The sequence below is a fragment of the Genypterus blacodes genome, unplaced genomic scaffold (assembly GCF_046128005.1).
Source record: "Genypterus blacodes isolate CSIRO-AG114 ecotype Tasmania unplaced genomic scaffold, CSIRO-AGI_Gbla_v1 ptg000037l_1, whole genome shotgun sequence".
Lineage (NCBI taxonomy): Eukaryota > Metazoa > Chordata > Actinopteri > Ophidiiformes > Ophidiidae > Genypterus > Genypterus blacodes.
The window spans coordinates 3,692,501-3,715,000 of NW_027466850.1; the positions used below are offsets into that span (position 1 = coordinate 3,692,501).

At 45.8% G+C, this 22,500-nt stretch overlaps 4 protein-coding genes across 8 annotated transcripts in view; 2 read left to right on the forward strand and 2 right to left on the reverse strand.

The window, feature by feature from the left end:
- tnni1b (troponin I type 1b (skeletal, slow)) overlaps positions 1–2,409 on the forward strand; it is a 3,104-nt gene extending 695 nt beyond the window's left edge. The window contains exons 2-6 of one of the 2 annotated variants that reach the window (XM_076147419.1): positions 140–173; positions 685–816; positions 912–1,001; positions 1,490–1,666; positions 2,178–2,409. In XM_076147419.1, the coding sequence (XP_076003534.1) occupies positions 691–816; positions 912–1,001; positions 1,490–1,666; positions 2,178–2,267 (483 nt within the window). In that variant the 5' untranslated portion in view covers positions 140–173; positions 685–690 and the 3' untranslated portion in view covers positions 2,268–2,409. Of the gene's footprint in view, positions 1–139; positions 519–684; positions 817–911; positions 1,002–1,489; positions 1,667–2,177 lie in introns of both variants that reach the window. The other variant, XM_076147418.1, reaches the window with a different exon arrangement.
- A 4,878-nt stretch (positions 2,410–7,287) lies between these two features.
- On the forward strand, positions 7,288–12,049 carry LOC142996422 (troponin T, cardiac muscle isoforms-like). 3 transcript variants are annotated; one of them, XM_076147416.1, is made up of 10 exons: positions 7,288–7,348; positions 8,071–8,095; positions 8,186–8,249; positions 8,330–8,446; positions 8,561–8,638; positions 8,943–9,044; positions 9,139–9,251; positions 9,333–9,423; positions 9,742–9,782; positions 11,736–12,049. In XM_076147416.1, exons 3-10 carry the CDS (start codon positions 8,205–8,207, stop codon positions 11,773–11,775), a joined length of 627 nt encoding a protein of 208 aa, XP_076003531.1. In that variant the 5' UTR covers positions 7,288–7,348; positions 8,071–8,095; positions 8,186–8,204; the 3' UTR covers positions 11,776–12,049. The 3 variants fall into 3 exon arrangements, with proteins under 3 accessions (XP_076003531.1, XP_076003530.1, XP_076003532.1); XM_076147415.1 differs by lacking the exon at positions 7,288–7,348 and having other exon boundaries at positions 7,824–8,095; XM_076147417.1 differs by lacking the exon at positions 7,288–7,348 and having other exon boundaries at positions 7,824–8,095; positions 9,142–9,251.
- A 979-nt stretch (positions 12,050–13,028) lies between these two features.
- Positions 13,029–18,933, reverse strand: pkp1b (plakophilin 1b). 2 transcript variants are annotated; one of them, XM_076147068.1, is made up of 13 exons: positions 18,576–18,933; positions 18,043–18,122; positions 17,224–17,558; positions 16,981–17,122; positions 16,675–16,882; positions 16,183–16,360; positions 15,507–15,624; positions 15,177–15,353; positions 14,875–15,045; positions 14,597–14,750; positions 14,160–14,346; positions 13,972–14,056; positions 13,029–13,622 (listed from the first exon to the last, which is right to left on the reverse strand). In XM_076147068.1, the coding sequence occupies exons 1-13, from the start codon at positions 18,760–18,762 to the stop codon at positions 13,548–13,550; spliced, it is 2,097 nt and encodes a 698-aa protein (XP_076003183.1). In that variant the 5' UTR covers positions 18,763–18,933; the 3' UTR covers positions 13,029–13,547. The 2 variants fall into 2 exon arrangements, with proteins under 2 accessions (XP_076003183.1, XP_076003182.1); XM_076147067.1 differs by having other exon boundaries at positions 17,224–17,576; positions 18,576–18,930.
- A 2,535-nt stretch (positions 18,934–21,468) lies between these two features.
- Positions 21,469–22,500, reverse strand: part of smpd2b (sphingomyelin phosphodiesterase 2b) — a 5,657-nt gene continuing 4,625 nt past the window's right edge. The window contains exons 10-11 of the mRNA XM_076147369.1: positions 22,229–22,418; positions 21,469–22,130 (exon numbers count right to left, since the gene is read on the reverse strand). Of these exons, the coding sequence (XP_076003484.1) occupies positions 21,706–22,130; positions 22,229–22,418 (615 nt within the window). The 3' untranslated portion in view covers positions 21,469–21,705. The remainder of the gene's footprint in view (positions 22,131–22,228; positions 22,419–22,500) is intronic.

A 22,500-nucleotide genomic window follows, 5' to 3' on the forward strand; every position in this document is an offset into this window, starting at 1 on the left:
GAAGCATTGCCGAGCATTCGTGTGTGTAGTGTGGAGTTAAATTGTAAACTCTTCTTGTGATCATCCGGGGCTTCCAAACCAAGCGCTCCCCAGTGTGTGAAGCACTTCAGAGGAAAACAGTTTTATTTTTGTCTTCCAGGGGGAATTGAAATCGCCAAGATGCCTGAGAAAGCGTGAGTGTATTGTGTTTCAGTTATTGTTTCCATGTCCAAAGTTGAAGCTCAGATCAGGTTTATCTATAGAGGCAATTATCTGTTACACTTCATTAAGATGTTTGCTATGAACAGCTGGATGTCACGGGTGACTGACTGGTGTCTTTTTATGTCCTTCCTTTGTACGTCACGCGTCCAAATAACTGTCCACTCACAGACCAGAGGTAAGCTGTGTAAACACTGATCATGTACATGTAACATTATCACGAGGCTAATAAAAAGTCACATATTTATACAACCAAACTCTGCTTTTCTCAAAAATCTCAGAAATCCAAAATTTCTGCCTCTCGCAAGCTCATGCTGAAGGTGAGTCCAGAGTAGATATGGAGACATGGAGACATGGAGATAGACAGCATCCTCAGTCAGACATTTGACTGTGTGTGTGTGTGTGTGTGTGTGTGTGTGTGTGTGTGTGTGTGTGTGTGTGTGTGTGTGTGTGTGTGTGTGTGTGTGTGTGTGTGTGGTGTTTCAGAGCCTGATGGTTGCCAAGGCTAAGGAGGAGCTGGAGCAGGAGTTGGTAGAGAAAGAGGAGGAGAAGGCAAGATACCTGGAGGAAAAGGCTCCTCCCGTACAGATGAGCGGCATGTCCTTAGCAGACCTGCAGGTGAGACGCAAGTGCTCAGCAAGTGTTTCAAAACATATTCAGGTAGCTCCTCCTGCTTTGTGACACAGAAAAACACCCTTTTTATTTGCATACAGACATTGTGTAACGATCTGCATGCCAAAATAGACGTGGTGGATGAGGAGCGGTACGACATCGAAGCCAAAGTCTTGCACAATAACAGAGAGGTAACACAACACGGGGAGGGCGGGAAGCGACACATCAAAGGCAATTACACAAACATAATCAGATAAGAGCTTTTATTGGACAGGTTATTGGACAGATGCAGAAGATAGTAACAATAAAAGTACTATTTGTTGCTTGGAAAGTACAATTTGTTCAATACAGTACCTGGTGTATGTTTTTTTAACTCATATTACTCATACATTTTTTACATGATCATATTAGTTAACAAAGGGAAGGAAGTTGGTGAATTAAGTCAAACTGTAGACGAGCATCTAATATTTCAAAGAACCCCAAATATCCTCAGAATTGTTATATAATTATTTTACTGCACTGCACTGTTTCAAACCTTGGATCGTGAATTTGGGGAGTTACAAGGTTTCTTACAAAAAATGCAACTTGACCGTATACTAGTCTAGTCTAGTCTTGTCTAGTCTAGTCTAGTCTGTTCGAGTGTCTTGAGCAGATTAGAGACATCCGTTTCCTCTCACAGATTAAAGACCTAAACATCAAGGTCCTGGACCTGCGAGGGAAGTTCAAGAGACCCAGCCTGAGGAGAGTGAGAGTCTCTGCTGACGCCATCCTGCGCTCCCTCCTGGGCTCCAAGCACAAGGTCTCCATGGATCTGCGGGCTAACCTCAAATCAGTCAAGAAGGAAGACACTGAGAAGGTGGGTTGGATTTCTAAAAAGGTGATGCAAACACTCACAAGTTCACTTCCAGGATCAACCACCATCGTAAACAGCAGGTGGAGCTGTGAGACCGACAGGCTGATAGTCCCACAAATTCAAAAGATCTTACGACAGCGACAAAATAACAATTAAAAGTAAAAATTCACACCTACAATGTCCAGTAATTTCCTTTGAGATGTAGAGAAGAAACAAGTCTCACAAATCTCACAAATTGTTATAGAATGTACTTGAAAATACTATGATCCAGAACCTAATGTAGTATATCCAACATATCTATTGAGTTTCTTTCCTACTTCTGTTTCATCTGCGTCCATTTATCAATAAGGACTGAATGCAAAGTGGATTTGGGTTTAATGGAGAGATAAACCAAACACAACAAATACAGATGGCGGAAAATGAACCATGCAGGATTCACAATCTTTGATTTTTCTTTTAGCCTTGAGTCATTTGAAAGCAAAGAGAGAAAAACTGTAACTTTGATTCTCTGCAGGAGAAAACAGCGGAGGTGAGTGACTGGAGGAAGAACGTGGAGGCCATGTCTGGTATGGAAGGACGCAAGAAGATGTTTGATGCAGCATAGAGGCCCACATGACAAACACCACTAAAGCCAAAACCTTCGGAATACAACACTAACCCTTCACAATTACACTGACAGTTGCTGTTATTTTTGTATTTCTTTTCCCACTTTATTCATTATCTGTGTGCATTCATTGTCGTTTTCACTGGAATAAACATATCACATGCACTTTCTAATTGTTTGTGTGTGTGTCATATTTCTTTATGTTCACACACACCACTTAGAGCAAAAATGAAATCAAGACAAAGTACAAATATGCATAAAATAATCACATTAATGATTGTGAAATATTGATAGTACTAAAAAATATCTAATTTGTCCTATATGATACAATATTTTCAAGATGCAAGTAATTGTGTTTGTATCTTTGTGAGGTCTTATATGATGAAAAATCAATACATTTAAATCTGATTGCATACATTTCTAAGTAAGCAAGTAGACCAGGGGTGCCCACACTTTTTCAGCTTGGGATCTACTTTTAAAAAGACCAAATGTAAGCGATCTACCTCTCCAACGGGGGGGGGGAGAGGTAGAACATTTTATTTTTATTTTTATTTTTTTGGAATGCCATGGATCGACCCACATTGCCTTCGGCGAAAGTATTGGGCACCCCTGACGTAGACAATATAGAAGTGTGAATGTGGCCCAGTTTTTGGCACAGTTATACTTTGACCACATGGTGGCAGTGTCAGATCACACTCACTTTGCTGGGAGTCAGACAAGCAAAAATGAGGTTCAAACTAAACTCATACTGACACATTTAAATGCTGAAATCTACATATATACAGCAATAAGTACGGAATGTAGAGACAAAATGTTGCAAATTTGCTCGGGGTGTGGATCCTGGCTGAGATTAGAGCCATGCCACAGCTCAGCCGCATTAATAAAAAGGCTCTGGGCTTGTTTGTTTTGGTTGACTCATGTGCCAGATGGGTGGGGTTCAACACAGCTCAGTGCTGGCACAACGCACACTCAGACAAGGGAAAGTACACTGAAGTCTAACAGGTTTGGTCGTAAGTGCAGCTCGTGAAGTAATGCAACCTCTTCAAATGACGACAAAGAATCCCCCCCTGCTAATATGAATGAGTGAAAAGGCTCCGGCCATTAGATGCCACTGTCTAAGTGTGTGTAGGTGAGATGAATACACCAGACGGACTCTGAATGGGTGTGAACCACTCGGTCTGGTTCTTTGTGTGTGTGTGTGTGTGTGTGTGTGTGTGTGTGTGTGTGTGTGTGTGTGTGTGTGTGTGTGTGTGTGTGTGTGTGTGTGTGTGTGTGTGTGTGTGTGTGTGTGTAAGCACCAGACAGCCCTGCAAAGCATCAGTATGGACAGAAAAGATGGATGGAGGAAGGAATTCATTTCACGATAGGAACAATTAAAACCAAAACTCCAAAATCACCAAAATTGGAGTTCTGTGGTTTTCACTACACATTGATCACATGTCCTGGTGTTTATAACAGCTTGTGGCATTACGTCATTGTTGTCTCAAAGCTCAAATGATAATATGTTTGAACAAGACACAAGTCATAACCTTTGAGTTTCCAGACACACCAATATGACTGTAAAGAAACATGTCAAGTGTCAGCAAAGGTCAAGACTTCCCAAGTCCAGAGGCTCGAGTCCAGCAAAGTCACAGGTCAGTGGTGTCAAAGTCAAGTTGAAAGGTTTTTTCGATTATGTCAAGTCTCAACTGAGCCAGCGACGTTTGACTTCCCAAGACCTCAGAGTCCAAGACGAAGTCAAAACTAGCACCAGACAGAGCATACTTCCAGAGAAAGAAGGTAATCATACGAGGACATGACTCGGAATCCAATCTCTGTAACTTTACTGCTTCTCTGGTAATGGAGCCGCTATCTTTCCTCATAAACTCCTTATAACCTTAACATGACAGAGTGACATTTATGTTTTAGCCAATTATCAACACGATAAACAAAGTCGGCATTGAGGAGTGGTGACACGGGGCTACGGTTACAGACCAGACCTGTTAACAGACTTATCAATTTGGCTTTCCGCTCACAAGTGGCATGTGTTGAACCGCGATACTGTGTGTGCTGCGTGGGGTCAGAAACCATATTAATAGCAAACACAGGGAGTATCAAAGGACTTGGCATGGTCATAAAGGGCGTTGATAACGTGTTATTGCATGTGAGGAACGAGGACGGGGATTATCTCTCAAGGTTCTAGAGAAGGAGCTTCTAAGGGTGTGGGGTTTTACTTTACTCCTGTTTCCTTGGCACCCTCGCATGGGAATACTGAGGCAGGGGATTGCGCAATGGATCCAGTTTGGCAAATGGGCGTAATGTGACAAAGTGTGTTTTGGGTTTGTTCTGTCAAAAATGACACTGACTGGCAAAGCACAGTGACAGCAAATGAAGTGTGTGTGTGTGTGTGTGTGTGGGGGGGGGGGTGTGTGTGTGTGTGTGTGTGTGTGTGTGTGTGTGTGTGTGTGTGTGTGTGTGTGTGTGTGTGTGTGTGTGTGTGTGTGTGTGTGTGTGTGTGTGTGTGTGTGTGTGCGTGCGTGCGCTGGAGTAGATTTACACAGCTAATTTCGAACCTTCCTTATGTCTGCCAGACCTGAGATACCGAGCCTTAATCCTGTGTTGTTGGGTCCAGGTTTCACTGAGTAAAAATAGACAACACATGTCCATAGAGAATGCATGTTTTCCCATTCTATTTAATGCTATCTGCCATCTGTTGCAGGTATGTGCCCACCCATTGTAGACATGGGCAGCCTGCCGCCATGTGATCCAGTCCCGGGTTTAAAAGCTTATGGCTCACAGAGAAGGGCACAGTATACAATTCCCCACTGACCCCCATCTGAAGCGCACATCACACTCTCCGGGTAAGGCTGCGTGCGTCTCTTTGTGTTGCCTCTAACTGGGAAATTATGATGATATTAGAAGGTTGTTGATGTAATTTCACTAACCGCACTAACGACAGACCTCTGAACCGGACTCACAGGTGTGCTGGAAACATGTCGGACGCAGAGGAGGCAGATTACGAGTGAGTACAAGGATGAAAAAGTCATCAACCAAACATTCTGTCATGCCAGCACAGAATCTGTTCTAACACAATCTTTTTGCTCCGTCTCTCTTTCAGGGACCAGGGTAAGTGAGATATCAGCTCACCCTATAGAACACACACACACACAGGGAAGACACACACAACTTTATACCAATTTTAGAATCTGAACATAACAGGTGCTGATGGGAAAAGCATGTGTTTTGTGATGATGCTGCATGTAAAGTACAGCTGTGTTTGTGTTTAATATACGTGTGATGTGCACTGATAAGGATAAGGCTCTATGACATCTCAGTGCGTGTGTGTGTGTTCGGTGCGTGCGTGCGTGCGTGCAGTATGAAGGAGAGGAGGATATTGTTGGTGTGTTCTATCATGAAAAAACAAAGAACTCTCCCTCTGCTGCTTTGTTATCTGCTTTACACACACACACCCTTGAGCGTTTGCATTGAAACATTTTTAGTTACTTAACACGTCGCGTTGACAAAGCCGCCGCTGGCTGCGTCACACACGGCGCTGCGGATGCCGCTTCGTGGCAAATCCCGTCCTTGAGCTTTTCTACCCGCCTGACCTTTGTCCTCCCTGTCAGGTTTCTCTATCTGAGGTTGGGAGATATTGGGTCTGGCACAAAGACCTCAGAGGACACGGTGAAAGGGTCCTCTTCAGGTAGACAAAGGACCCGACCCGGCTCTGTGTGCTGTGGAGTCAGTGTTAGAGAGCAATGTAGGTCAGGCGGCTCTCAATAGAGGACCTTGGGGAAGACATCAATGGAAGCACAATGTCCACTCTCATTCGTACGGCAATCAGGGGCATTTTTCAGGCAGGTTGATTTACCTTCTTTGCAGGGGGAAAGAGGTCGAGTTACTCTGAGACTGAGGCTCTCTGACTAAAGGCTCAAAGTATCACTGTGTGTCCACTGCAGGGAGGAGAGAGTCAATAACACAACACTAAACTAACGAGCCAGATGGTGCTGCTGTCACAAACTCAACTAGTTCACAAGGTGGCAAAAGTGATTTCTCTCCCTCGGTAATTTGCATCGATCATTTGGCATCAAAGTGTTTATTTGTGAAGGCATCACCAATGAAACCTCTGTGTGTTACTGTCTGATTGACTGCTTGCTGACTCCAAACGCTTGCTTTGCACAGAAGAAGAGGAGGAGGAAGAGGTAGCAGAGGAGGAGGAGGAGGAGGAGGAGGAGGTAGAAGGTAGTACTGCTTATGCTAATCTATCATGTCATGCCAGTGAACAGATATGTGTGTGTGTGCGCTTAATAAACTGTCAGCAGCCATGTAGTGTAATACTGAACATTAGTCATCAATGATTGAGGAACACGTTGGTGAAGGAAACGCTGTGTCCATCTCTTCATCTCTCTTGAAACTGGAGTATGGATGTGTAAGAGTCTAAAGTCAAAACTCTTTAATTCCAAGCACTAATTTCTACACTTATATTTCTCTAAAGTAGATCTCTGCCTTAGTGTGAGTCTGTGTGAGTGTGAACACTGGCAGGCTGTGTTGGCTGACAGAAACAGAGCTGAACTCATGATGGCTAACTGACGGATGAGTTCACTCTCTGATTCCGGCGACATGTTATCTGTAAAGCATCTTAAGAACTCACCTGTCTGCATGCTTCCCTGGCTCCGTCCATCACAGCAGTGAGACGAGACGGCCTTCAACTATTTGGCCTAAGCGACTGGGAGTGTGTGACAGTTTGGGAGTGTGTGACAGTTTGTTGGCTTATTTTTCATTGCGTATATTTATGTTATTGCCTAAATCACATCCTCAGCCATACATCACAGATCTATTCTTACTCCATCCCTCTGATTTACAGGCCAGAGTCTTGTAACTGTAGGCGCTCATTAAGACGCTGTAAAGCCGTCTGTGAGGGGAATTAGGCAGGTCGTGGCCTTTGCTCCCTCCTGGTTTAGTTTGTCCCTCAGTGTGTCTGACGGTGTCAATCAGTCTCTATTTCAGTGTCAGCTACTCCCTACTGTCTCTGCCTCACTCAGCGCTGACATTGTACTGACCCTCTCGTCTTTCAACAGACACCGCAGCTGAAAATGACGGAGGTATGAAGAGAGAAAGTACAGAGAGGGAGAGAGAGAGAGAGAGAGAGAGAGAGAGAGAGAGAGATTGTGTGTGAGTGAGTGAGTGTGTGTTTGTGTGTCTCTATGTGTGTCTCTATTTGTGTGTGTGTTTGTGTGTTTGTGTATGCCTGTGAGTGAGTGAGTGTGTGTGTGTTTGTGTATGTCTGTGAGTGACTGACTGAGTGAGTGAGTGAGTGACTGAGTGAGTGAGTGAGTGAGTGAGTGACTGACTGACTGAGTGAGTGAGTGAGTGTGTGTGTGTGTGTGTGTGTGTGTGTGTGTGTGTGTGTGTGTGTGTGTGTGTGTGTGTGTGTGTGAGTGAGTGAGTTTATGTGAGTGAGTGAGTGAGTGAGTGAGTGAGTGAGTGAGTGAGTGTGTGTGTGTGTGTGTGTGTGTGTGTGTGTGTGTGTGTGTGTGTGTGTGTGTGTGTGTGTGTGAGTGAGTGAGTTTATGTGAGTGAGTGAGTGAGTGAGTGAGTGAGTGAGTGAGTGAGTGTGTGTGTGTGTGTGTGTGTGTGTGTGTGTGTGTGTGTGTGTGTGTGTGAGTGAGTGAGTTTATGTGAGTGAGTGAGTGAGTGAGTGAGTGAGTGAGTGAGTGAGTGAGTGAGTGAGCGAGTGAGTGAGTGAGTGTGTGTGTGTGTTAAAGAGTGTGAGGGCTGTCGTGGATTACACAATGAACATGTTTTTGTCTCTTTCTTTCTGGAGATGAAGAAGATTCGAGGCCAAAGAAGTAAGAAACTGAATCTAAACACTCTTCCTCCTGTATGTCTCAACTTGCGCGCAGCCAAAGAAAATATTTCCCTTTCCATTCCTCCCTCAGGCCCGCGTTTGTGCCCGGCATGGCAGCTCCCAAGATCCCCGATGGAGAAAAAGTGGACTTTGATGTAGGTGCACCTCAGGGTGGATCTCATACCTGCAGGTCCTGAGTTTGCCGTCCATGTTTCACTTCTTCCTTTGGCTTCAGGACATCCACCGGAAGCGCATGGAGAAGGACCTGACGGAGCTGCAGACTCTGATCGAAGCTCACTTTGAGAGTCGCAAGAAGGAGGAAGAAGAGCTCATTAGCCTCACAGATCGCATCGTATGTTCAGATCTCTGCACCTTCACTGCACAATCACATGGATTTGTTGAGTGGAAGAACAGCAGTGTCGCTTCCCTTCTGTTCTCTGCTCTTTCATCTTCTGTCTCACTTCAGGAGAAGAGACGGTCAGAGAGAGCCGAGCAGGTGAAGATCAGAGCGGAGAAAGACAGAGAACGGCAAAACAGACTAGCCGTAAGTGTTTATAAGGAAATAAATGGAACTAAATGTGAATAAACAGGTTTTTGTCAGATAGCATTCATGCTCGTTAGCGTAGGAATGTGCCTGTTGGGGCGATGACCCTCAGAGTGTGAAAGAAGCTGTCAGCCTGTTTCCATGGGATTATGGATCTGGCAGTCACTCAGCAATCTAATCCCAGGACAATACGGCAATAAATGATCCGGCCAAATAATTTTCATCCAGATCAGATATTAATAGCATAGATAAACGTCACTGTAAACACTGCAGATGGGTTATAAAAGGCAATTATGCCCTGCAGGAAGAGAAAGCGAGGAAAGAAGACAAGGAGGCGAAGATGAAAGCCGATGATGATGCAAGGAAGAAGAAGATTCTCTCCAACTTGAATTTCACTGGATACAAGGTGATGATTTATTATAATGATAGAGTGTCACAGACTGATGGAATGCTCACACACACACACCACACACCATGCTAAACTGTGCCATGTTCCCCAGCAGCAGACACAGGCCGGGCCAAAGAGACAAACAGAGAGAGAGAAGAAGAGGAAGATCTTAAGCGATCGGCGCGGGGAGCTGAACATCGATCACATGAAGGAAGACAAACTCAAGTAAACAAATCAAACCAAAATCTGCAACCTCAACATCTCTGTCCATGCATTGCTTTCACGTTCTCTTCCATGCTGACTCAGGGAAAAAGCCAAGGAGCTTTGGGATCGACTGCAAGAGCTGGAAGCGGAAAAATTTGATTACCAGTACACACACGGCAGGCAGAAATATGAGGTGAGAAATCAACGCACTTCCTGTTTGGACACAATCTTGTGTACATCAGCAATATATCTTTGGAACTGACACATTCTAGGACTCAGGCCATTATGCTGCTAATGAAATGCAAATGACTGACAGTTTAAAAGTAAACTTCAACCACAGAGTCTTTGGTCTCACACGCATGCGTACACGCAACACCTGACTCCAAATGTCTTATTGTATGTGGAGATCAGCCAGAACATAAATTACATGCACTGCACATACTTTAGTTCATTTACCACAAGAAGAGGAGCAGCACCAACAGAACCTCATCATGAACTATGTCTTCTACAGGTGACTGTGCTGAGAAACCGTGTCAGTGATCATCAGAAAGTGTAAGTCTGAGTGAAAGATGATAGATCCCATCATAGTAAACCGCTGTTTTAGAAGAAGAAGAAGAACTATATTGGGTCAAATCACATGCAAACAATTTCTCTTGCATGCCCCTCTTACACACGCACACACACACACACACACACACACACACACGCATTACAGAGGGGCCAGTGCAGAGCAGCCATGATATCGTGGAGCAGCTTTGGGGGTTCGGTGCCTTGCTCAAGGGCACCTCAGCAGTGCCCTGAAGGCAAACTGGCAACTCCCCAGCTGCCTGTCCACTTTCTTGGTCCGTACAGGACTCAAACTAGCGACCCTCCTGTTCCCAAGCTAGTAGTGACATTATGTAAGATACAAAATGACCTCATAGGACTAAATGTTACTTTCCTTATCTTACAACTGTGTTGGATTGGACATTTATCAAAGATTACACGAATCGCCGTGCAAATAAGCTGCACCGGGCAACGTCATCTGGGCGACATCATCTGCCCTTCACTTTCCATGCAACAAGGAGCCTCATGTTATTAAGCTCCTGGCCAAACTGATAAGTCTGCCCCGATGTAAACGTTCACCCACTGACCTCATCGAGTTTCCACCTCGCCCTGCCTCCACTTCCCCTCACCTTCTCTCTTGTAAAGGGGGGCCTCCTGTGTGTGTGTGTGTGTGTGTGTGTGTGTGTAGTGGCTTCACTAACAGCTGCTAATGCCAGCTGCCCCGTAGCACTGCTATTTCCTGAGTCCATCAAGCCAAACAAGCCTGAGTAAACAAAAGGCAAAGGGAGCCTAACAGAGCAGAACATCATATATTATGCACCGGCCTTCTCGCTCCCAGCAGCTGAGACAGAACCTTAAACCTATGATGTGATATCATCTGCGGTAACGTATCTGTCTGTGAGAGCGTGAACACTAGCTGCTGCTGCTGCTGCTGCTGCTGCTATTCACATCGCTCCAATCCTCCCTGCTGGTATCTGCCCTAAGTCAACTGTGTAACAATGAGAGTGATCCATTGAGCCTGTACAGTAAAGTATCAAAGCTTTGCCTCTATAACTTGTTTATAGGGTACAGATTGTTGCTTTGCTCACCAGGATTAAGGATCACCTGAAACAATCAAATATGGCTTATGGATGATTGAACATGATGCATAAGCTGTAGCTTGTAGTTGGGCTGCAGGGGAGCAGCTTAGCCACAGGAGTTAAAAATAGAGAGTTGAATATTTGGTGGCAAATCCCCTTCAAATCTTTCAGTAGCCGTCTGTGGGCAGCAGCAGCAGCACACAGAGCAACAGGAGCAGCAGCACTGGGAAAGACTTGACACTGACCTGAGGAGAACACACTGACCTGAGGAGAACACACTGACCTGAGGAGAACACACTGACCTGAGGAGAACACACTGACCTGAGGGGAACACACTGACCTGAGGAGAACACACTGACCTGAGGAGAACACACTGACTTGAGGAGAACACACTGACCTGAGGAGAACACACTGACCTGAGGAGAACACACTGACCTGAGGAGAAACTCTACACATATCTTCTAATGAAAGTGAGGTGGCATCCTAGAGGTGTAACCCTGTTGCCGGGGCAGCCGCTTGTCTGCTCAGTGCCTGTGCAGAGGTCAGCTGGTGTGTATGGACGTTCCTTGCTCACACTGGAATTTCCCTAAAATAATTTACATTTCAAATGAAGTCAGTGTTGGAGAAAGTCCAAGGAGGTTCTCCAACATGTTTCTACCCAGAGATTCCAGACTGGGATGAATGAATCTCATTGCTGAAATGCAAACGAAGGATGCAAACAATGCCAAGGAGCAATTTGCTGTAATGATCAAAGCCCCGTCGCTCAGAATAAAGGACACTGAGGCCTAAGACAAAGATTGCATCGGAGTTAGACGACGTGTTGTGGTATACATGAGCGCTTAAGGTTGTTTACTAATCTGTCATTTGACTTTCCTCTCAGTTCAAAGAGCAGCAGGAGCAAACGCGGCCTGAGGAAGTAACGATGAACTGAAGAGGCAGCAGAGATTCACTCCTACAAGAAACAGCAAAGATCCACACCAGCAGTGGAGACAGACGTCCTAAATATAAGAGCATGTAAGGAGAAGAGGACAATGAAACGCATGCCGACTTCAGATTGTCCTGCTTCAGCTCCAGCTTGTCTTTATGTAACAGTGACTCCACTCCAGCTTTGTACTTTATGATCTGAAATGTTAAAGACTTTTGCAAGGAAAGGTGAAGTCAAACCTAATGGGGTGATTCTGTAGTTAGAATTAATTAAACGACTTTATGTCTTACATTAAACTCGAGTCTCTGACTTTGTTCCTTCACCTGTGTGAACTTTTATTTGAGCACAGAGTGATTACAAAAACACACCTTCTTCAATTACACACCAACGTCGGTTTGGCACAGCGGCTTGGCAAGATGAGTGAAAAACAGTGCCAACATGTTTGTGACTCTCTCTCTCTCCCTCTCTACTCTCTCTCTCCGTCTCTACTCTCTCTCCCCCCTCTGTACTCTCTCTCTCTACTCTCTCTCTCCCTCTACTCTCTCTCCCCTTCTCTACTCTCTCCCCCTCCCTCTGTACACTCTCTCTACTCTCTCTCTCCCTCCCTTTCTCCCTCTCTCTGCCCCTCTCTACTCTCTCTCTCTACTTTCTCTGCCTCCCTCTCCCTCTCTACTCTCTCCCTCCCTTTCTCCCTCTCTCCCTCCCTCTGTACTCTCACTCTACTCTCTCCCTCACTACTCTCTTTCCCCCCTCTCTCTCCCTCTCTCTCTACTCTCCCCCCCCCTCTCCCTCTCTACTCTCTCCCTCCTGTCTACCCCCTCCCTCCCTTTCTCCCTCTCTCTCTACTCTCTCCCTCCCTTTCTCCCTCTCTCTCCCCTCTCTACTCTCTCCCTCCCTTTCTCCCTCTCTCTCCCTCCCTCTCTCTGGATAATGCTGGTTAATCATTAATCAGGATATGACCGATGCTCTCTGAGTGCGCCTGATGGATGGATGGATGGATGGATTCTGTGGTCTAAGCTGTGGCTGACCAAAGTTCAACTCTAATTACTCCCAATTACATAACATACATACATCCGCAGGTGCAACGACAAGTGTCGGGAGTAAACAGCTCAATCAAAAGGTGAGCTTCTCATTTTTGCCAAGAAGCATTTTAGAGTCTGCAGCCAAAACAAAGAGGGTGTGACCTGAAGTCCCTCTGCAGCAGCAACAGGCTGACAGGAGCAAACACATCAGTCACACACTCAATCATCCAGGTGCAGAAAGGCTCTCACTGTCTTTATTGACACGTTTTGCACTTTAAAAATCACACATATACACACAATAAATGATGGAAACGCCACCGGCAACAAAGAATCTTTACAAATCATAAACAAAACATTAAGACATCATCAGAATTAGATTTGAAATGGATGTTAGCTGCAAGTTTCAGAGCAAAACATGTTGGAGTTACAGATTAAAGATGAAGCAATAATTAGAAAATCTCATTAAATACTTTCAGCGACAACAATCACGACGTAAAACACGATTTTTACCTTCACCATTATCTACAAAAGTAGACCTGACAGCTAACTGGCATCATGATGCGATATGTCGTACAGGAAGTCTCTATTTAAAGCTGGAATCTAGAGTGAATGAGACAAAAGGAGCCCAGGATGCTGGGGCCCTCATTGTGTTTACGTCCCGACGGGCGGATTAGCAGGTGTGTGTGTGTGTGTGTGTGTGAGTGTGTGTGACTCTGGTTTTTGGAGGATCCTTTCAGCTGCAGCGTCAAGACACAACTTGAACTGACTTGCATGCCGCTGTGGTGACGTCATTCACAAAAGATGTCTTATTCATTCCTTGCTGCAGGACAAAATGTGAAAAAAAACAAACAAATAACCATCAGTCTTCTTCCTTAGTAATTACTTAACGGCTTTCCCACAAACCCCCTCCCCCCCGCCCCCCCGTGGTGCCGCGCTGGTGTCAAAAACCAACCAAACTCCTGTTACGGCTTCTCGTTGAACCTGAGCTACCGGATTCCTCGCCCGTATCGGCTTTAATCCCGCTCAGATTTGCTCACAGGCTAATCCTCCTATCTTCCCTTGTGTCTGCAGAAATACCTGAGAGAGGTGTGGCCCCCCTCTGAGCTGTAGGTTAAGTAACAGTTAAAAGACACACCCAGCCCAGACACCACTAAACGGACTGAACTCACCTTTTTCAGGGAGCTTTGCATGTCTTTGTCCGACCAGAGATTGTAGAGGAAGAGAGCGGCGGCTTTGCTGGATTTGGGGAAATATCTAAGAGGGAGGAGAAGAGAGAATGAGCCCATGTGTTCAGATCTTTCCTCTGCACATGTATCGGCAGGTATCTTCTCTCTCTCTGCTTTCCTGTAAACATCACCTGTTCTGACTGAGCTCATTCAAAGAGCTGATCAGGTTGTTGGTGATCCTGTGTTTGCTTGACTCCGGGTCCTTTATGATCAGGCAGAGGGCCGTCTGGCACGTCATGGCCAGAGTGTCGTCGGATTCGTTTCCCTCCGCGGTGCCGGCGCTCAGGATGGCCAGCAGCTCTGGGAGAACTTTACGGCCTTCAGCAACCAAAGCAGCGGCAGTTACACACAAGCTAATCACAGTTTCACCGCCAAAAGGAATGAATCTATCTTCACTTTAGCAGCAGCCAGGACAGCGTCACGTTTACATGCACACGCTACTGTTAGAAACAACTCAACATGGACAGAATTGAGTTCCATTGGATGGAAGGTAAAGTCATTTCAGACCCTCTAAATCTTTATTGCAAAGCATGAGTTAGTATGTGATGTGTTTCCCTGTCTTCTGTACCTATGACATGATGGAGGTGGGAGTTCTTGGCGAGGTTTCCCACCAGACACACTGTGCTCTTCTGCAAGTTGACTTTTGATGACTTCAGGAGCGGCGTGATGACCTGCAGGCCGTTCAGCTTCTGCACGATGGTGTGACTCATCACACTGGAGACCTGAAGGCATGCAGACAAAGCTCACATGAAAAAAATGCTATTAAACATTCAAATGATGTAATGTTTGTGTTTCTTGGTCCTCTGTTTATTTTCCTTTGTTGATTGACAGATATGTGTTTCTTACGATGCCTGGGTTTGCAGTGAGGTTCTGCATTGTTCCACAGCAGGCCTCCAGCGTCTCCTCCCGCTTGCTCAAGCCCAGTAAAGCCAAATAAGCCTGCAGAGTTTTGGAGTGGATGAGCCACCCTGCTCCAGTAGGGTGAGGATCCTCTACCACCGGGAAGTCAAAATGGTGCTGGAAATGGAGCAGATCATCATGAACCGGAGCCAGAACAGAATACAGATACTCACAGAGGCAGAATGACACTGTGGGGGTTCTAATGAAATGTGCGTTTGTCTCTTTGTTGTGCATCTTTCCTCTCTCACCTCGTGTTCTATGGCTTTGCCCTGTGGACTGAAGCAGCCGATGGGACCCGAGTCTCCCTGGCTGGGGTTCTTGTCCACCGTCCTTGCCAAAGCTGTGATCCTGTTGAACAGAACCGGAGCCTCCGCCTCTAGCTGGAAGGTCAGGTTGTGCAAGATGCACACACAGTTTTCCACGGACTATTACAACATGCGGGGAAAAAAGAAGACAAACCTTGATGAAAACAAAGTAAATGTTGAACGATATTCTATTCTATAAATGTATTCACCTGTGATTGGAGTTAGACACACACACACACACACACACACACACACACACACACACACACACACCTTATCGTCTGGGTTTTCTTCCTCCACGCTGTCTTTAATGTAACTAACCAACGAGTCCACCAGGCCTCGGCACTTTCTCATGGCCTGTCTGTTGCTCTGCTTGGCGCTGCTCAGGTTCCTGCGACAACAAAACACAACATATCAGGTGAGGAATGTTTGAAATATGACACATTAGAAAGCTGTGTTCACTGGCTAACACAAGCAAGTCACAGGAAGTGAGTCATTCTGAGGCAGGCAGCAAGATAAAAGCTCTCTGGATCAAATTTGAGTTAAACATGTAACACACAGTAAGTACAGGAAGTAGATGGTGATCATTAATGGTAATATTACACTCTTCACTAAAGTATACAGTCTAAAGACCAAATGTTTAGTTAATTCATGAACTGGAAACTAACCAAGTAAGTAACAGTATCAGATCCCTCAGCTTTCTCTGAGTCCGTTCTGCTCATATCTTCATGAAGGTGAGTAAATAAATAGTCAACGACATTTGAAAGACAAGGAATTGGTTCTAATTGTCTTAATTGTTAAGTTTTAAATGTGAAAATATCATGTAATCTGCTATATCGGGACTTCTCTGGTGCATGATTCTGCTATGTGGGGCTGTTTGCTTCTATTATAATGGATTGCAGTGAGAGGAGCTAGACTCTGGACTCTGAACTCTGAACTCTGTCTTTACCTGAGGCATCCTGTAGTATTGAAGAAGACCTCAGGGTCCAGGCTGCTGCTGCTGCTGCTGCTTGTGTGCTCAGGACCTGTTGTGTGAGGCAGCACCACACACTCCATCAGCACAGGCACAGCGCTCTTCATCAGGTTCGGCTTCAGGCTGTCCAGGGATGACAGATTCCACAGAAGTCCTGCAAGCAAAAGACACTCCCTCCTTCACTTGATCTGTCTGTCATTTCTTCTCCATACACTCTCACTCTCCACCCTCTTGTCATGTTTATCTCTGTAACAAATTGCTTTCTACAGCAACTCTGGACATGTGGAATGTGCAAACAATGCCAATGACCCATTACAGCCCCTTTGAGTGACAGCAGCATTGACATAAAAGATTAACAGTCTGTCTTGTCAGTGTGCTTGGGTGTGTGTGTCTGTGTGTGTGTGTGTGTGTGTGTCTGCTCCTTCTGTGCAAATGTCAGACTTCCTGCTTGAGACGCCCTCTACCTACCTGTCAGCTGCTTCTGCATCTCTGCCGACTCGGCCTTTATGAGCGCGTCCAGCACCTGCGTGATGCCGTGGCAACGCTCGATGGCTTCCTTGTTGCTGCTGTTCTTGAAGGAGAGCGTGCGCAGAGCAGCCGAGGCCATCTGCTTCACCTGCTTGCTGGGGCTGCGCAGCAGAGCCACCAGAGGAGCGATGCCGTTCAGCCGGAGCACCTGAGGGTCAAGCAGAATCAAACACAATCACTCCATGCACTCAGTGTGATGACACTACAGCAGTGACACACACACACGCACACACACAGGTCAGTCACCTCCTCTTTGGCCTTGTCGTCGATGAAGGTTTTGTGCTGGATGAAGGAAGCACCGCAGCGCTGATAGGCCTCTTCCTTGTTTGACAGATACTCCACAGCCTCCTTCATGGTGATGTCGGCTGCTGCACTGTGGCCGTTTACCCTGGATGAAGAACACAACCGTCAACTACAGGCTGCAGCCACAGAGAGCAGGCAAACACACATCTATACAGGTGTGTGTATCTGTTCTATATTCATGCTCACTTTGGCTCCACTTTACTCTTGGTTGGAGACTTCGGTATCGCTCCGTATGTTGGCTGAGACTGAAGCTTGACCGAGCTGTTAGTTAGGAGCCTACTGGTGGTCTCTAGAGTCCTGGCTCTCCTGTCGGACACTAGTCTCTTTGGGGGGCCGCTGACCTTAGGCATGGAGAGCTGCCGGCCCAGATCCGGCTCGCTGCGGCTGTTGATGACCTGACCGCCCGACTTGGAGCCCTGGCGGCCATAGGTCTTCTCGTGGAGGAAGGAAGTGGACACGACGCTCCTCTTCACCGTGGATCCCTTGAAGCCGTTGACTGATTGCCGGTTGCCATTTTTCTCCTGGTTTTGATGTAGAGTCTAAGAATAAATGTGTTTAGAATTCAAGAAACACTTTGCTCAACAATCTCACAAGCAAGAGTAGTTACAAAACACAAGATCATAGAACTTTAGGGGCTCCGAACATGATCCCTGTGGTGTCTCTATTCCTCTGCTTGGGTGAAACTCCTTGTTAGAGTTTTGGATGCAGCAGCAAAGACATTTTTCTTCTCGACCACAGACGGATCTGGATCCTGTTAAAGTCCCACACAACGATTTTCTATCCAAGTTTGAGAAGAAAACGTTGCGTGTCTCTGCTGGGTTTGTTGTTATTTGGATCCTTTCAGGGATTCATTCTGCATTAACGCCTCTCAGCCCAACACACACTCCTGACAGCCCATGTGCTCTTCCTTTGCATAACTAACTTCATTTGCATAATTGACTCACTCATGAGTTACACTAACATAAGTTTCACACTGAAGAAACACTTGTAAGAACCTCCACTCACCGATCGAGACAGACCGTTTCCATAGAAGACGCTTCTATTCGAGGTGCCGTCTGTGAACACACTGTCACTGCACACCGGGCCTGAGGAGAAAGTTTAGGGCTTATCAGAAAGTTATCAGACGCACTGTAAAAATTCATATCATTACAATCTAACGCCTGTAAGAGCAGGAAACTTCCTCCGTATCCTGCTGTAATGCACAGTTTAAGCCTCATGGTTGAAGACGAAGAAGATGAGGAAGAGGAAGTGATCGCATCCAATTCGATTTTCTGAATGTCAATCTGCCCTGAGCCACAGAGGTCAAAGGTTGTAACCTGATCAGGTGAGAAGCTGGTTGATCTCTTCCACACACACACACACACACACACACAGGTCACACTAACATGCGGATTCAGCTCAATCAGTGCGCACAAAAACAACAACGCGACTGATTTCAAAACGCTGCAGCACTGAATTCAAACTAAATTTCTTCTTCTTCTTCTTCTTTCAGTCTCCAGCTCGTTCGGTGCAGGTTCAGGTTCCGGCTCGGTTCTTACTTGTAGGTGACAAGGAGGCAGATCCGCTCCTGCTTTGGTGTCGGGACCGGTTCCTCTTGACGGTCTGCACCTGCTCCAGGACGCGCTGCTGGCCGGAGCGGTACTGGTTGACGGAGGGCAAAGCCAGCGACGTGTCGTCCACGTTCCCGATGGAAATGACACTTTTCAGCGGATCCAGGCACGACATGATCCCCGGTGTGAAGTCCGTGAGCCGCAGCTTCAGACTGGAACCGTGCTGGCCCTGCCTAGATGAACCAGACCGCACCCACACACACACATACGTACACACACACACGCTCACACAAACACACCCACACACAATGAGAGGAAACAAACAAGACCCGGCAGACTTCACCTTCTCCTCCGTTGACCCTGCTGTAGTCTAGCTAAGGAATAACTGGAAATGTGAAATGTGGTGAAAGTAAATCCGAAAGTATGAAAGCAAAGCGACTGAACTTCAATCAACTTTTATTGATGGGTTGCAGTCTGTGTCCATGGCCCCAAACGCATCTTATTATAAATGAAACTATGTACAATCATGTGTCGTGTTACAAACAAAATACAAATCACTCCACCAGGTTTAAATCAGAGTGGGAGCAGCTTTATTCCAGAGTAAACACAGAGCTGCTGATCAGAATCTATTCAACAGATTTATCATTTAAATACACGGAGTGAGCTCAAGATTGTTTGCAGTGAGTAGATTACGATGTGACTGCATAACTGAGCTGAGAGTGAGAATGAGACACGGTACTGATACACGATACACACCTATTGTGCTGTAGATAATATTCAGGCTAAGGACCAAAGTAGCATTTCTTTCTGGTATTCAGCAGCTAAGTGGTCGTTAAAGATCAAATATGTCTGTTTGGTTCCTCTCCAGTTCAGAGACTTTCTATTGTTTCTAACCTCATTTCTCTTAAATCCAGCTGATGTTAATTTAGAGAGGAGAACAGAGCAAACTTTTCATCTCTCACAGCTTCAGTGTTCTTCTTCTTCTTCTTCTTCTTCTTCTTCACGTGTTCCTAATGTGGTTTGTCTCAAAGTAGGCTAAGCTAAGAAACCGTCTCAATAACAGAGTGGCTACAATAGAAGCAACACTTAGACACTTAGAGGAGCTGAAGGAGAGTTTGGCTGCAGCAGATGAGCCTCAGTCACGTTCACATGTCAGGCTCAGCATTCTACAGCGGTTGATGATTAATGGGACAAAGTTGCTGCATCAATATAGAAACACAATCGTTGACTTTATATTGGAAAAGTTAAAAAAATAAAATAAGAATTTAAAAAAATGTCACACACGCACGCACGCACGCACGCACACACAAGGCCTACATGTGCCAGTTTCGTGTAGGATTTGGCATGTTGTTGCCTTGGCGATGATAGGTAAATCACAGCCTAAGTTTCGACTTGACGTCTTTTTTATTCCCGTCATGGTTCAGACAGACAAAGAGCCGTTGGATGAGTCACTTTCACCGACAACATTTTTATTTGAAGGTCAATGATGCATCTTTCAAAAGAACAAATATTGTTTATTACACTCACCTGTGCAAGCGAATAAACCAGCCGCGTCATAAAACCTGTGAGAAGCTGATTATGGCCCGGTTGTGTTGTCATAGTGACGCTGGACTCAGTGGCTTTACTGAGCTCTGCTGTTCTCTTACACTATACTGTATATTAATATGTTTCTTATATGTTATTCAGTTAAAACAAATAGGTGATGGGGGCAGAATAGAGTCCAGATAGACGCACAACAACAACAACAACAACAACAAGCACACAACTGAAGCTGTCATTAGCTTTGTCACCTCATAACAATGGAGAAACGTATCTGCTAATGGCGGTGCGACCTGATTTGTATAAGCAACCAACTCATTCAGGCAGTGATTAAACCTGTCTGTCACCCGGATGTATGAGCCAGGTGAGTGATCGAGCACAGCACAGCACAGCGCGCGCCTGTTCCTACGTAGGTGCGCTCAAACAGCGGCCTCTAGTGGCGAATAGATGGACTTTCACCATCATCAGGGCAAGAATGTCTAATATTAGTAGATCAGTCAGAATGAGGATTTTAAATGAGGCTCATGATAATTTAAGTGGAATGGACATAATGAGGTATTATTTTACAAACATTAAGAATTGCCGGATTAAATGTAAAAGTGATCAGATGAGGTCGTTTATTGATTGATCAGCTCCCTCCCATGCTGTTTGTCTGACAGCGAGAACAGTAAACGCACACGCACGCACACACAGCTTTAACTCAAAACAAAGTGGTTTGCACACTTTAATTTAAAATACGACACAATGGTTTGTCAAAGTGATTGAACTGCTTAAATATACACACACATATATATATTATTAGAAAGTTTTCACTACATTTCCCCCGTGTGTGTAGATAGACTATAGGAGAGAGAGAGAAGTGTGTATTGTCTGAATCATTTAGAGAGACTTTCCCATTCAAGGATAAATGGGACTTCCGGGTTTTGTCCCGTTCCCTCCAGTGCACAGAACATTAAGATCCTGGTCGAAATCGCAAAATAAAACAAACTGATACGACTTGTGGAGTGTGTGTGTGTGTGTGTGTGTGTGAGAGAGATCGCAGCAGCGGAGTATTGTCGGTATATTGTAGCATTTATGTATTCAAGTAAAGTGTCAAACTGAGCTCTGGAGTCCTGAGGTTATGTTGTGGCTTCTCTATTGTTTATAAACAATATTCTTTAAGTTATTTCTTTTTTTTAGTTGAATCAGCATGATCGAAAACTATATTAGAAGTTAGAATGAAATGAAACACAGACACATCTATGGTCCCTCTGAACCCTGGAGTCCTGGAATGCAAACTGGACCTCACACTTCAGTCTGAGACAAGAAGAGAGAAATACCGCCTTAAAAACACAAACGTCACATTTCGTACTGTGTCTTGAGTAAGATAGATGCAGTGGTGCATGGAGGGTTAATGGAGTTAAAGCAAAGCCTAAGGATATAAAATGTATAAAAATGTCAATGCAAAGTGTCCTGCACTAAAAAATCCTTCAACTCTCCGGATCTGAATCTCCAGACATAGAGCGCATAAAAGAGTCCAATCCTTCATGTATCAGTCTTAAAGCTAAAATCCTCCTTTCCCCAACCTGACACGGCCGCTCTACTCCTCTGGGCCGCAGGAACTGGGCTCCTGACCCTCTGGAGGCCCTCGCTGGAACTTGTGGAGCTGAGCCAGAGGAACGTCCCGGAGCTTTTCCTGCAGACTACCTACGGCCAGCCTCATCTGGTCCTCGGCCCCTTGGAGGGATTTGACCTCCATGGTATAGAAGATGTACAGCAGGGAGGTGGTGAGCAGGATGGCGAGGCACAGCGCCCCCAGCAGGTAGAAGGAGGCGCGGGGGAAGGGCTGCTCCGTCCCCAGGGCCAACCAGGCCACCGCCACGATGGCCAGCTCCAGGAACAGCAGAGCCAAGCCCATCACTCCCGTGCGAGTGGCTGTGTAGCGCATCCTCTCGGCACAGTGCAGACCCACCTTCACCTCCGTCCGGGCCTCTGTCAGGATGTCCACCAGCTCTGCCACTTTGCCTGAAAGACAGCGAGGAGGTGGAGGTTGGGAGGAGGGACAGGAAGTCAAAATCATCTCTTCACTGGTTCTAACCTAGCCTCCCTGGTCTAAAGAGTACCTGCAGCAGAGTCCTGATGTCCTGACCGCTTGTCCCTTCCAGGCTCGTGCTGAGTGTGCGTCTGCGTGTGTGTGTCCACCCTCAGCTCTGCCGTCAGGGCCTCGTGGTCTGAGTACGGGTAGGGATGGTCGGGGACGGAGCCTTGGGTCGTGGACATGGAGTCACAGTGGATGGAGATGTTGGACGAACCCTGGGAACGAGGAAAGGGAATGTTGTTTCATTGAAGCATTTAGCATTCTGACATTATATAGATGAAGACTTAAGATTTAAGA

Bases quoted from the DNA above. Each gene is read 5' to 3' on its own strand.
- pkp1b (XM_076147067.1), bottom strand. From the start codon at position 18,762: ATGTCGTGCCTGGATCCGCTGAAAAGTGTCATTTCCATCGGGAACGTG. The intron at 16,361-16,674 runs GTAGGTAGAGGG...TTTTGCTTGCAG, and splicing joins GATGCAGAAGCAGCTGACAG to GACTTCTGTGGAATCTGTCA. The intron at 15,354-15,506 runs GTGTGTGTGTGT...ATGTTGTAATAG, and splicing joins AAGAAAACCCAGACGATAAG to TCCGTGGAAAACTGTGTGTG.
- LOC142996422 (XM_076147416.1), top strand. From the start codon at position 8,205: ATGGCAGCTCCCAAGATCCCCGATGGAGAAAAAGTGGACTTTGAT. The intron at 8,250-8,329 runs GTAGGTGCACCT...CTTTGGCTTCAG, and splicing joins GAGAAAAAGTGGACTTTGAT to GACATCCACCGGAAGCGCAT. The intron at 8,447-8,560 runs GTATGTTCAGAT...GTCTCACTTCAG, and splicing joins TTAGCCTCACAGATCGCATC to GAGAAGAGACGGTCAGAGAG.